The 14,227-nt window shown below is 40.4% G+C and overlaps 1 protein-coding gene across 6 annotated transcripts in view; it reads right to left on the reverse strand.

Annotated features, from left to right (window-relative positions):
- SLC12A1 (solute carrier family 12 member 1) overlaps positions 1–14,227 on the reverse strand; it is a 93,233-nt gene that overhangs the window by 39,584 nt on the left and 39,422 nt on the right. For all 6 annotated transcript variants that reach the window (XM_029238597.1, XM_029238593.1, XM_029238598.1 and 3 more), the window contains 8 exons: positions 14,138–14,222; positions 10,690–10,841; positions 9,409–9,516; positions 8,966–9,089; positions 7,072–7,173; positions 4,961–5,116; positions 1,416–1,515; positions 529–640 (listed from right to left, as the gene is read on the reverse strand). In XM_029238597.1, the coding sequence (XP_029094430.1) occupies positions 529–640; positions 1,416–1,515; positions 4,961–5,116; positions 7,072–7,173; positions 8,966–9,089; positions 9,409–9,516; positions 10,690–10,841; positions 14,138–14,222 (939 nt within the window). The remainder of the gene's footprint in view (positions 1–528; positions 641–1,415; positions 1,516–4,960; positions 5,117–7,071; positions 7,174–8,965; positions 9,090–9,408; positions 9,517–10,689; positions 10,842–14,137; positions 14,223–14,227) is intronic.

The following is a 14,227-nucleotide window of genomic DNA, read 5'->3' on the forward strand; positions in this document are numbered from 1 at the left end:
CTCCGCGGCATGTGCGATCTTCCTGGACCGGGGCATGAACCCGTGTCCCCTGCATCGGCAGGCGGACTCTCAACCACTGCGCCACCAGGGAAGCCCCAAATATTTAATCTAAATTCTACTTGCTTTCATTTAAGGCCATTCTGTCTGGCTCTCTCCTCATCAGTTAATCTATATAATAGTGCTCTCTGGCTCATTCTATCCTTTCATATTTCTGGGGACAGTTATCACCCCAAATCTTTTCATTTTATTTCTGAGCCAATTCTCTTTTTCTTGACTCAAAGGCCATCATTTAGAAATATTTATCACTTTTAGTTGGTCTCTTGTGAAATCTGAAACACATTTTATCCACTCATTTAAATTCAGGATCATGGGCCCTTGCTAGTCCTTGCTATATGAATCAAGGAAAAGCGTCCTTGTCCAAACTGCCTTGCCATTCTCCTATCACTGTGTGTATGTGTTAGGCTCATGTAAAAGAACACAAGTGAGCAGGGAGGAAAAAGCACCTTCAGGGGATGAAGTGGCTCTTACCACAAAGACTTCACAGCAGATGCAAAGGCCACTGTTCTTGGTGAAGGCGTGAGTTATGTCCAAGAGAGCAGGTCTTGTCATGGGTCCCCCTGTTAAGACAATGCACTGGGGCCTGGAAATGGAGAAGAGAAGATGTGAGAACTGGCCATGGCAAGAAGCCTGTGAGCCCAGAACCACCCCAATGGAATGGGCTGGTACAGAAGCCTTGGCAAAATGGGACACCTGCTCTCCTGTTTCTTGGGTTTCTCACTAGAAGTCTTGAATCATCATGACTTCCTGCGAATCTTGCCATCTTTGTATTCTTAGTTTAGTTAGTGACAGTAAAAATGTAAAGTAAGGAAAAGGTAGTCTTGGGTTCCCCCTGCCTTTTTCCTCTGGACAATACCCTATCCCAAATCCCCAATACAACCAGTCCTTCTCCAACCAGTATTTTCATGTTATTTTCCTTCACCCTCCTTTCAAAGCTTGTGGTTTGAGGTTCCATTCAAAATAAGATATAACTAATGAAGAACTTAGAGTGTAACTTCTCCTAAGGGAATTCAGTAAGCCACAAAGCCGTAAGCTGAATGGAGACAGCAACAATGATTAATGTGTGTAGGGATTTGGGGACATCTCTCTGAAATCATGTCACTGAGATCCCCTCTCTATCTGTTCATGGAAGATGACAGCCAGCACTAAGAGATTATAGCTGGGGGTGGGCACAGCTCAGAGTAGAAGAAAAGAAGCACTCATTCATAGGAGGTACTGTCATGAAAATGTGGCAGTTCTGTAAGACTGCCTATCTTAGAATATATCCATAAAGCGTGTGACTAGTGCATTGGTCTCCCATAGAGGAAAGCTACTTCTAATGTGAAATGACACCAGGATGCCTGAGAAGCCAGTTTTACCTGAAATTTTTCACATGGTCTTCCACTGTAGTTAGTTCCAGAGCATTGTCTAAAGCACTCACGTAGGAAAGAGCCTGCGTGGAGGAGCCCCAGTTCACATCTGTGGACGAAGGAGAAATCTGGCATAAAAGCACCCACCTTCCCTCTGTATACTGTGAATATTTTTATAAGCCATTCCCTTCTATGATTTTCCTTGGCTATGTCAGCAGTGACGAACGCCCAAATAAGAGAAAACATAATGTAGTATTTCCTAGAAAGAGCAGTGTGTCCTTCCATGAACACTTTGTGAATTCTTAGAAGTGAGACCTCTCTTTCCAGCTAAGGATCAGACTCTAGAGCTGCAGCCTAAGAAACCTTACTCGGTGGGGTAGGCTGTGTTATAACTACATTGCAGGCAGATAGATTTGGGAAAATGGTCAGCCCCTGAATAAATTCAAGAGGTCTTCACAAATTCTTAAACTGAAAAGAAAAGAGGCATTTCTGCATACATAGACAGTGTGCAGCAATCTTTATATTTGAATAATAAAACTGAATAGCTTGGGAATTCTTACTTCCAGATGTCCATGAAGAGGGTCAGTCTTTAGCAAGCATTTTAATTTGATTTTTTAGGACCTAATCTTCATAATAAGGGAGGTAAGCACTGCCATGTCCTGACTTAAATTTAAAAAATTAAATATTAGATGGATCCTCTAAATTTTATAAGAAGTCCCTGATGGGAATGTACAGATTCATCCCAGATGGCAGACAGAGCCATCTCCCCAGTCTTGCTCAGAATAGCCAGGAAAATGATGAGATATAATTATCTGGAGATAAAGAAGATTAATATTGATTGTGTTGACTATGCACTGGGCATTTAGCATACCTTAGGTTATTTCATTCTTTTAAAAACCATATTAATCAATTGGATATTTATATGCAAAAAAATCAGCCTTGAGCCATTCCTCACATCATATACAAAAATTAACTCAAAATGGTTGAGACATAAACTAAAAATTTAAAGCGTTAAAACTTTCAGAAGAAGTTTGTAACCTTGGATTAGGGAAAGATAGATTAGAAGCAAAAAGCCCAACCATAAAAGAAAAACATGATAAATTAGACTTTATAAGTATTAAGAATGCCTGCTCTTCAAAAAAAACTGTAAGGAAAATGAAAAAACAAGCCACAGACCTGCAGAAAACATTTGCAAAACATGTACTGCTAAAGGATTTGCATCTAGAATATATAAAGAGGTCTTACAACTGAATAATAAGAAAACAAACAACTCAAAAAATGGGCAAAAGATTTAAACAGACGCTTGACAAAAGAAGATATGTGGATGGCAAATAAGATGTTTGACATCATTAGTCATCGGGAAAATGCAGACCAAACCACACCAATTAGAATGTTTTTTTAAAAAAAATCAACTGACATTAATAAGTGCTGACAAGGATGCAGAGCAACTAGGACTTCCATTCACTGCTGTTAGGAATGGAAAATGATACTGCTACTTTGGAAAACAGTTTGGCAGTTTCTTACAAAGTTATGTGTACACTTATTATATAATCATAAATCCCACTCCTAGAGAAATGAAAACATATGCCCACATAAAGCCCTGTGTGTTTATAGCAGTTTTAGATATAATCACCCTGAGCTGGAAACAACCCAAAGGTCCATCAAAGGTGAATTCATTTTTTAAAAATTTGAGATATAGTCATACAATGGAATACTGCTCAACAACAAAAAGGAACAAACTACTTTTACCTGCAACAACATGGATGAATCTAAAAACCTCATGTTAAGTGAAAGAAAGCATACACAAAGGCTACACACTATTTTATATGGTTCTGCATAATACTCTGGAAAAGACAAAGCTATAGGAACAGAAATCAGAAAAGTTGTTGCCAGGGGCTAAGTTGGGGGGAAGAGATTGCACAGAATCTTTTAGCGGTGACGGAAATGTCCTCTGTCTTGATTGTGGTGTTGGTTACAAGACTGGGTAAGTTTGTTACAACTTACAGACTGTACATCTAAAGGGGGTTAATATTACCATACATAAATTATACCTGATGTTAAAAATGGATAAAGTGATAAAGAAAAGCAACAAAAGCACACCCTCCAAAGTAGTTACTACCTTCTCTATCTTACTTGTGGAGTAATGGTAAGGTGAGTGTGAGGATGGCTCAGGGCCTGTCTGGCCCCTGAGACTGGACCTCTGAGTACTGCACTCCTTAATCTCTAGCCTCTCCCAGCTTCAATCCATCCTTCTCACTGGTTCTAGAGGTAACATCCAAAGTTCAGATACAACTGAATGATCTGTGGCAGCTTCTTGCTGCTCCAGATTCTTAAGCACGACACTTAAGCTTGTTCATCTGGCCCAACCTACCCTTCCAGGCTCACCTTCAGGCCCCTTCTCCTCAGCACCCAAGGACTCCATCGTGCTAAAGGCCTTGGGGCTTCCTAAATACGCCACATACTTGCATGCTTCCTAACTTCACTCACACTTTTTCTTCTGCCTAGAATAACCTTCCCTGGCTCTATCTGATTAACCAATCCTAGTCTCTTGCCTTTTTTTTTTTTTAAAGTAGCTTATGTGTTCATTCAACAAATATTTATAAGTACCTACTGAGTGCTTGACCCTGGGAACAAAAGCCATGAACCAGGGAAGTTTTCTTTTCTTTTATAAATTTATTTTCTTTCTTTTTTTTTTTTTTGGGCTATGTTGGGTCTTCGTTGCTGCACGTGGGCTTTCTCTAGTTGTGGCGAGCGGGGGCTGCTCTTTGTTGCAGTGCGCAGGCTTCTCATTGTGGTGGCTTCTCTTGTTGCGGAGCACGGGCTCTAGGTGCTCGGGGCTCCTAGTTGTGGGTCACGGGCTCAGTAGTTGTGGCTCGTGGGCTCTAGAGTGTAGGCTCAGTAGTTGTAGTATACGGGCTTAGTTGCCCCACGGCCTGTGGGATCTTCCCGGACCAGGGCTGGAACCCGTGTCACCTGCATTGGCAGGCGGATTCTTAACCGCTGCACCACCGGGGAAGCCCAGGGAAGTTTTCTTGTACATCTCTACTCATACTTAGTCATTTCTTCTCCTTTTCTCAGTAACTTGTTCATGTCACTCTCACGGTGCTTGCTATATTGTAGTATAGTTAAGTGCTTATGTGTAACACTGTGCTTCTTGAGGACAGGGACTATATCTCGTTTATCAGGACTTTAGAAGGCGATACAGTGGACAGCTTGTGGGGCTTGGTATCATACACGCTCTAGTTAAAATATCAGCTCCATCCCATCCTGACGGTTACCTCAGCGAGTGGTCATCTCTTTGAACTCCAGTTTCTTCATCTGTAAAATGGAACTAATAGTACCTAATATACAGCACTATTGTGAGGATTAAATGAGTACATTTAAGGTGCTCAACGAGCTTAACTATTGTATCATATTACATTATATTATTAATATCCACCATACACATGGCACACCTAGACACATAGAGGCTGCCAAATAAACATCTGTTGAGTGAATGGATAGTTAGAGAGTTCTTAGGAAACCCCCTGCAATACAAATCCATCTTATCTTACCTGGCTTCTTGTAAGTCACATAGATATAGAGGAAGAACTCAATGACATAGGTGATGACAGCTGCCCACCAGTTGATGACAAACATGACTGCACAGCACAGAATAGCTCCAAAAAGAGATACCCACATGTTGTAAATACCGTATGCAGGTCTCCATCCTGAAATTAAAAAAAAAAAAATCTATGTGCCCAAGAAAACCTTCCACACTATCACCATCATACCACTGTGTATTATTAGACTGTAGGTAACATGTGTTCTTTCCTAGCATAAAAATCAGAACTTTTAGGTCAAGTTCCTAACTCTATTATTTGCTTTCTGTGATCTTGGTCCCTGGCCTATGAAGGTGTAATTACACCAAATAAGAAAGCTGTGAAATGTAGAAAATGTGTCAGTCATAGCCCCTCCGCACTTCCTGCATGCCAGGATGTCTTCCCAAACAACGAATCCCTAAGCATCTGATATCTATGCCATCAAGAGTTGAAAGGAGGCAGGAGAGATGGAAAGAGTGGGGAGTAGTGGGGTGGGGGGGTGCTTGGGGGGTGAACACCTTGGTGGCTCAAGAAAGAGAAGGTTAAGACAATAGGCTTATTGTTCCCATGGGGAAGGCAGAGCAGTCATCAAAAGTCAATCCACTGACTTCGTGCTAGCTCTGCTTTTACTCTAAGAGGATCGTGCCTGCCCTTTCAGAAATAATAATCTATGGCAAAAGAGGGAGAAATTTTTCTGTAATGGCTTCTTAAACCTGATGCATTAATTTATCATGCATTTTGCAAAGAAAATATTTCTCACCATTCATATATGCATGAGGGTTTCCGTGTTCTATTAGTTCCCTGAAATGAAAGAAGCTGGGAGACAGTATGTATGGTCAGGATAAAGAAGCTCCGATTTGAACGGCACATTTGGTCTATGGGTAAAGCATATTTTAAATTTGGAGTTGCCAAAACACAACAGAACTTTCCGTCTTCAAGAGCAATTTCCAAATTGGCCACAAGATGGAAATAGCACTTCAAGAACATCACTGGAAATGCCTTTATTTTTCTCAGTCTGACTCTGTGTGTGTGTGTGTGTGTGTGTGTGTGTGTGTGTGTGTGTGTGTGTATGTTTCTGTGCTTTTCTATTCCTCTTTTTCTCTCTTACTCTTTTCCTCCTTCCTTTCCACTCTTACCCCTGCCAACCTCAGTTACTTCACTTTGTTTTTTAAAAATGAACACAACATGGTATGGCAGCACACATTTCTATGATCTGCTGTATTCACTGACCAGAACCTTTTGCTCTCTATTTAAAACAAGGCAACAAAACAGAAACAAAAATTCTTCAGTTATCTTCTGGAGCCTAGTGGCCTTGAGTGGATGAGGCTCTCCTTCCATCTATATTTTGTCATATTTGCAGCAGGTTTTCCAAAGGAGGTTTGAGTTCCTGGTAGACCCTAATAAAGTGAAGATGTGTTCATATCCTTGATAAAAGTCCTTGTAGTGAAGAACTTTCTGAGGGTTGATAAAGACAAGTCTCTATTCTGGTGGAAAGGCAGAAGAAAATGAGAATTTCTTCTAACTGGCCGGTGGAAGCAAAGAAGAGGTGAGGGGTGACAAAGATAGGGGAAGGTTCTTTGGTGTGAAATTTTGCACCACTTTAAACACCAGTGTGAGGAGTGCAGGGATGTCACCAGCTTCGGTGTGAATCTGCACTGACTGCCCTCAGCAGGTAATTGTGGGAACTACTCATCCTTCTCTTCTGCACCATGGGCAGGAAACAAATTGATAGTAAGGAAGTTGCAAATATATACATTCATTCCACTTCTGTGGTCACTTTCACCCTGGAAATAAATAATGGTGTTTTTCTATTGCTGAAATAAATGTGGTTTCTCTTGCAATGAATAATTTATTGCTGCAGGAGAAAATTGACTTTATGGTTGGTCAAAAAGGCCATTGCTCAAATGATTCTTTTTCTATTTCAGAAGTCATCCCCCAACTTACCAAAATAAAGTGAATTACACCACCCACTAGGATATAAGGAAACATATAAACACAGATCAGGCACTTTTCACTGACTTATTTCATTTTATTGAGACAAACTGTTTGCTTAGGTTTATTTTAGTTTTGAAAAGTCAACTTACCTGGAGATTTGGCATAAGAGGCATGAAAGCAGGAGAAATTAATAAGTGCATATGAGGCCAGGAAAAAGTTGGAGATGATGGGAGCAATGGTATTCAGTTCCGCTGTGAACGAAGCAGAATTGAGTATGTCCATATGAGTGATGAGACCAGGGGCTGAACAGCTGTTATAGCCTGGAAGCTTGACTTTATTTGGAAATTGAAAGCATAGCTAGCATCTGTCAAAGTTTAAGAAGCTAGTGATTTTTCTTTGGGACTGCACTCATTTACAAATATATTTTCAGCCAGGGTTTCTATAAAGTAAGAAACGAGAAAACTCACCAATCAAAAAATATAGACAATCAAGACCTCTACCTACAGAAGATTCGAGTGGAAGTGGATAGAGTATTTGGAGACCAGGCAGATGACAAACTCCCCTGTAGCTATTTCAGAGGTACCAAACACAGTGTTCTTTATCTGCTTTGTATACAATCAAAAGGCTCCGTAGGGTGACAGGTTAGTTAAATACCAGTGCACCAGAACCATCTAATTGGATACATCTCTGCATATACCCAGCTTGCTCTCTCTGACTTTCAGAATTTTTGTTAGTCATTTGTACTTTTCTACATCTCTAGAGAATTCTACCTCTCAAGGTTTGCCAAAAAAAGTTTTACCTCAGTATCTAAATGTCCAATATGTTTGAATCCTAGCTGGGTTGTTTACTGTATGATATAAAAATAATTCAGAGACATTCTCATTCATCTGAAGATCAGACAGCTATCAACCTCAGTGATGCAAACGTAGGTGGCAGCTGGGTGTGACTCTAGAACACGGATGCCAGCAAGAAAGTAGGCAAAAGTAGCTGCCACGAAGCTGGCGCCACGAAGCTAATTTACAGCGTTCTGAAAGAGTGACCTTTGAGAGTATTGTTTGATTTATACGATTTTTAAAACTTTGGGCTATTTGATCACTTAAATGCAGTCTAGGACAATAATTTGAAGTCTTAAAGTTTAAATTACACAATTGAAACATATCTACACATCATCACTTTTTTACTTAAGTTTTACAAATGTAACAAACATAGATTTTTTAAAAATAAACAAAAGACTGATTATGTATAGATACAGAGAGTCACTTCCTGAGTTTATGTGATGAGGCGGAGCCCCCATCGTTTGGCACCACTGCTGAATCCGGCTCTGCCTGTCTATGCATAGTTACCATCATCCTTGCCTTTTGCCTCTTTTCCTCTAATATGCTCACCCACAATCGTGGCACCCTAGGGAGGAGTGAGGAATGTGCAGGCTAACCATGACGCATGTGCCTCTCCAAGATTGTGTAGCTGTTTCTATATTGCTTAGGGAGAAGGAGCCGAGATTATTGCTTAAGGAGAAAGAGCTGAGGTAAGTGGTTCTCAAACCTTAGTGGTCTGTGAACTTCAGGAACTTGTAAGAATCAGATTCCTCGTCACCAGAGATTCTAACTCTGGCCTTGGGCCTAACGAATCTGCACTTTAACAAACCCACAGGTGATTTTCATTCTGACACAGGTGGTCAACAGACCACATTTTGAGAGCAGACACTTCAACTCTCCTGCTGGCTGTCAGGAGATGTAAAGACAGGTGGCAGCTGGGGGACACAGTGGGATTAGACAGTATTGGGTGGGTTGGAGGAAGGCTTCGGTTGCATTTGGTTGGATGGATTTCCCACATTCAGATTCAAAGAAGAGATTAAAGTCCAAAGCCCACCTCAAGTCCTCAAAGGCCCTCCACACACAGGATTTCTCATTTCCTTCTTAGACAGACTCCAGTATTCCCAAATGGGGTATTAAACATAAAACAGGTAATGTCTCAAGCTCAAAGGAAAACCCTATGAGTAATCAGAATTCTTTGGCTTTCAGTAAGAACAAGAAAACTACAAACCAATAAGAATGAACGCCATGGCTATAACAAAAGTGAGAAAGTATCCTCTCAGGGGCTCATTGTTTTTCCCATATCCCTTTGCAAAGAACTGCAGGGCTTTGTAGATGTTGTCCTTGCACAGAGCCTAATGGAAAAGAAGAGGAGAAATTCGTCATTTATATCTATGCACAGTCATTTTCCCTGGGTGATTCTAACAAGATTTGGGGAAAGACGAAGTGATACATAATATGAAGCACAAGTTAACACTGCAGTTTATCATTCTTTATATTATTTGTATTGATCTTGACTATGTGGCAGACACAGCGTTGGAGCCAGATGCAAACATTAAACTGCTTCAGAAAGCGATAGAAAATGATTGCCGGTGAGAATGGATATTTCAGCTTGATCCGTGTTCAGTGGCAACAGAAGGAGGGGAGAAGCACATGCTCTTGTGTCTTTGTCACCTGGAAAACTTTGGGTGCGCTGACGAGGGAGGCCAGGGCTGAGGAGAGTGTTGCAGAAAAGATGCCAGCAGTGATGAGGGGGCCAAACCCTGACACCATGCTCATGACCTTGAGGAGAGAGGTTCAAGTAAGGAGACTCATCCAACAGAGAGTTAAAAAAAAAAAAAAAAAATTTAAGCCAAAATTTTATGCAGATGCTTCCCTTTCCACTTTCTGTGATTTGGAATCTCTTTAATAAGCTAATTGCTTCTAATCATATATTTTTTTCCCCTGCTTCATTCTCAAGTTCTTAATAATTGTTTTTTTCAAAATGGAAATGGCTTTGTTATTGTTTGTTCTGTTTTTTTAAATAAAAATAATAAATGCTCACCACAATACATCCAGAAGATACTGTAAAGAATAAACAGGGAAATGATTTCAAGGATTTTGACAACATTTTCCCCCTCTGTCCTTTCTGGGCATCTGTTTCTTGGACAATGGGAAATTCTATTCAGCAGAAAGTGGTATTTTAATAAGGTTTGAGGAGGGACCCAGCTGTTTACCAACCTTTTTAAAGGCATTAGCCTTTCTTGTTCTTCCTGCACATAGAGGCTTTTCAAACCTTTGCTTTTTCTGTGCTCATTAAACATAATTTTAGATCTGAGACATATGAGATTCTATCAATTTAAGTTATATTTTGGAATAATGACTTCAGCTGAGTTAATTTCTCTTTGTTGGTTGTTAAACTAGATGAATGAAGCCTTCACGACAAATTTGCTTCTCCCTCTGCTCACCAATCATTCGGACAAATTAATATGTTTTAAGTTCCACAGTTTCCCCAACTTCCCTTGTTCCTTCCCCCTCCCTTACCTCCCCGCAACTGCCACTCACAATTTCCCTCTTGGCTTTGTCCTCCACACACTCCAGGACCACAGCAGAGGCTTTTCCTGAGCTGAAGCCCAGGCATGAAATGCATTCCTAGTGCTAGCTAATCAAAGTCTCAAATTCTCTCCATCTCCCCACCAGGAAATTTTACACAATTGATTGGAAGATGCATAATGGCGGTGGTAATCTTTCCCTGGTGACGCAATTCATACAACTGTCTGTTCTCTCCCCACCACAGTGAGTGTAACCACATAATGAATGCCTGTATGACTCCCTTTCCTCCCACACGAATTGTTCCTTGCTGAATTCGAAACAGTCAATAACCAATGTGTTGCGGGAGTCAGAAGTTTCATTATACATGATGTTCTAAAAATGGAAGCAGTAGCAATAAACATTATTATTTTTTGAGGTTCGAACCTGGAAATTGTTCATCAGCCCATACTGACATGGTTCATGTCGACATCTTGAGAAGTCGTAGCCTAACCCACAGGCTGCTGAACCATTGCAGTTCATCCCAGAAATGATGGTGTCATTCACGCTCCCGGTGGCATCTCGGACCACACAGGCCCCTGGGAAAACAACGAAGCCTTGTCATTTCTTTATATGAAGGGCTCTGCTCCCTTAAGGTTTTTCTTCTGAAAACATACTTAGTTTACTTTGACCTATCCTGTCTTCATTGTCAACACTTCCTCTGACTGGTATGTGGAAGTTCCCATCCTCTGAGGCCTGGGAATGACCCCTATCTCTAAGAGGTTGCCGCTTCCACTGCCTTGGGTAGTTTAAGTCCTAGCTTTTTGCCTGCCTCTGGAAGACACTTGGGATTGAGACTCCCTTCCTTTCAGCAGTGCTTTGCACATAATATTGATTCAATTCAAATTTCTGGGTTAGTGCTACTGATTGGGAGTTTTTCAGATAGAAGAACTTATTTTCTCATCTGTGAGAGACCCAAGGGTTGACATTACTGAATTCTAGTGATTAGGAGAACTGAGCTCTTATTTTCAACTAATGATTTTCCTTGCATAACTTTTTTTTTTTTTTTTTTTTTTTTTTTTGGGGGTCGGGGGCCCTCTCCTTTTTGTGGCCTCCCCCGTTGCGGGGCGCAGGCTCAGCAGTCATGACTCAAGGGCCCAGCCGCTCCGTGGCATGTGGGATCTTCCTGGATCGCGGCACGAACCCGTGTCCCCTGCATCGGCAGGCGGACTCTCAACCACTGCGCCACCAGGGAAGCCCTTTGCATAACTTTTTTAAACCATTATAATTTTACTTATACAATTTTAATGGTTTAAATGATACAGAAAATATTTTGAGATAAAATATTAAGATTTCCTAGGTAATATTCATGGTCAAATAACATCCTATCAAATATTTATCTCAGTCTATTCTATTATTTTTATACATTTGGGTATTTCTGTTATTTTCCATTACAAACAATCCTATGAACATCTTTGCACATAAAATCTTTCTTCTGTAATTCAAAGCATTTCTCTAGGATAGATTCCCTAAAATGAGTTATGAACTTTTTAAAGATTCTTGATATATATTTTAATCACTGACTGTTATTATTAATTTTTCTGTTATCTCGCCATTATGTATTTGATAGGATTATTGAAAGGTATGAATATAGGTGTGAGATAGATATATATATATATATATATATATATATATATATATATATATAAACTTTTCTGAACTACCTGAAGGATAAATACTTTGCAAACTAAATGCCAGTCAATGAAACTGTTCATTTTGCTTTTCAGTCTCCAGGCAGGGTGAGTTCTCATTCCTTGCTAATTATTTTAAGAGACGTCCCAGCAACAGATACTAATGGGAACCCTCAATTATAATCATGGAATTCCTGCTCTTTGAATCTGGGAAAGACTTAAAGTTTGTAGAATCTTTTAGTTGAAAGAGCCATTTAAAATAATCAGTGCAGGAATCCTTTTTATATAGCCCTGAGAAGTGGCCTGCCAGCCTCTGCTTAAATACTTGAAAGTATGGATGTTGGTTACCAAGCAAAACTATCCATTTCAGATTTTACCTTTTTGCATTGTTCATTTAGTTGAGCTGACTTTTTAAAATCATGTGTTTTAACTTCTGCATAGTAGAACTCCCCAAATTCCTATGAAGCCAAGCCATGAACCATTATTTGCTCTAATGACAGGCCCAGGACCCCATGACTATCCTTTTCTTACCCTGGAAAAAGTATAGGAACACAGATTTTTCTACCCATAAGAAGCAATAAAGGAGAAGAATCTCTGAAGTCAGGTCTATTCCTTTACTCATTTCTTCCTCCTTACTTTGTGTGAGAAAGAAAAACCATTTGGGAAATTTAGGTGATTTCAAGGTCATTAAAAAATGTGTTGATTTCCTAAAGCACTGGAATAAAATCTCTTTGCATGTAACTAAATTTGGAAACGTCACAACAATACAATTAACAATATTATCCAATTTCTTGAAATAAGAGACAGTGAGAAAAGAAAGAACCTAAGTTAATTGTTTTGTTTTTTTCTGAAGAATCCAACTCCAGATATATGTACTTTATCAATTTCCTTTATAGTAAGCAGAGGACAATTAGGATGTGCCCTTTTAAATGGCCATCTGGGCTTCCATAGTGGTCCAGCCTGGAGCTGTATTCCTGAGTGTGCACAGAAAAGTTTTCTTCTCTGAATGTTCCACATTCCTTCCTCTCCAATAATGGCATAAGCTTGAGGTGACCCCCAACCAGGAGGAGGTGTGGCTGCAGGCAGCACGTGGAACAAAAGTCAGCTTAAGAAGAGGAGGCATGACAGTCTCTAGGTCCATCCACCTGACTACAAATAACTCAATTTTGTTTCTTTTTATGGCTGAGTAATAAGACTGTCATACAGAGTGAAGTGAGTCAGAAAGAGAAAAACAAATACTGTATACTAACACATATATATGGAACATAAAAAAGGTTCTGAAGAACCTAGGGGCAGGACAGGAGTAAAGATGAAGACGTAGAGAATGGACTTAAGGACATGGGGAGGGAGAAGGGTAAGCTGGGACCAAGTGAGAGAGTGGCATGGACATATATACACTACCAAATGTAAAATAGATAGCTAGTGGGAAGCAGCTGCATATAGCACAGGGAGATCAGCTCGGTGCTTTGTGACGACCTAGAGGGGTGGGATAGGGAGGGTGGGAGGGAGACGCAAGAGGGAGGGGATATGGGGATATATGTATATGTATAGCTGATTCACTTTGTTATACAGCAGAAACTAACACACCATTGTAAAGCAGTTATACTTCAATAAAGATGTTTAAAATAAATAAATTTAAAAAAAAGAACAGCAGGCAAATCCACATATTTTATGCTCACTGAGCGATGTGGGGGCTGGCTGCCCACACTGCTGGCAGCTGGGTCTAGTCTGATTGCCTGCCAATTGGTGACAGTGACATTTCCATATTAGGGACAGCAGTGCGAGGAGGAGACACAGTCATCAATTCTGTATCTTGTGTACTTTCCTAAGGCTTTTGTCATTGTTGTTTTGTATTTTGGGCTTCTTTTCTCTTACTCTGTTCCTCACCTGCCTCCTAAAGGCAAGGGAGGAGGATGCTGGAGATGGTGGCTTCCTTGGCAGTGGAAACATCACCTAGAGCAGCAAAATGGGATCCTTTCTGTGTTCGGGTAGAATGACAATCTGATTACCTCTACTCTATCCCTGACCGACACCTGTGTTACAGCTTAATTGCATTCAAACTCCTAGAACATCCAAGAAGGGAGTCAAAATTGTTGCCTATTTAAAAATTTTCAACTTACGTTCCATGGAAAGCCCACATGACATGAAAAACAAGTGGACCCCTTGTAATTCTGGCGTTCTGACACCAGAGACACACAACTTACCAACACAAATAGCAACTCCTATGTAGGCGACAGTGGTGATGAAGATGGCCAGCATGGTCCCTCTGGGGATAGCATCTTGGGGATCCTTTG

The sequence above is a fragment of the Monodon monoceros genome, unplaced genomic scaffold (genome assembly GCF_005190385.1).
Source record: "Monodon monoceros isolate NGI ecotype Baffin Bay Population unplaced genomic scaffold, NGI_Narwhal_1 Super_Scaffold_21, whole genome shotgun sequence".
Lineage (NCBI taxonomy): Eukaryota > Metazoa > Chordata > Mammalia > Artiodactyla > Monodontidae > Monodon > Monodon monoceros.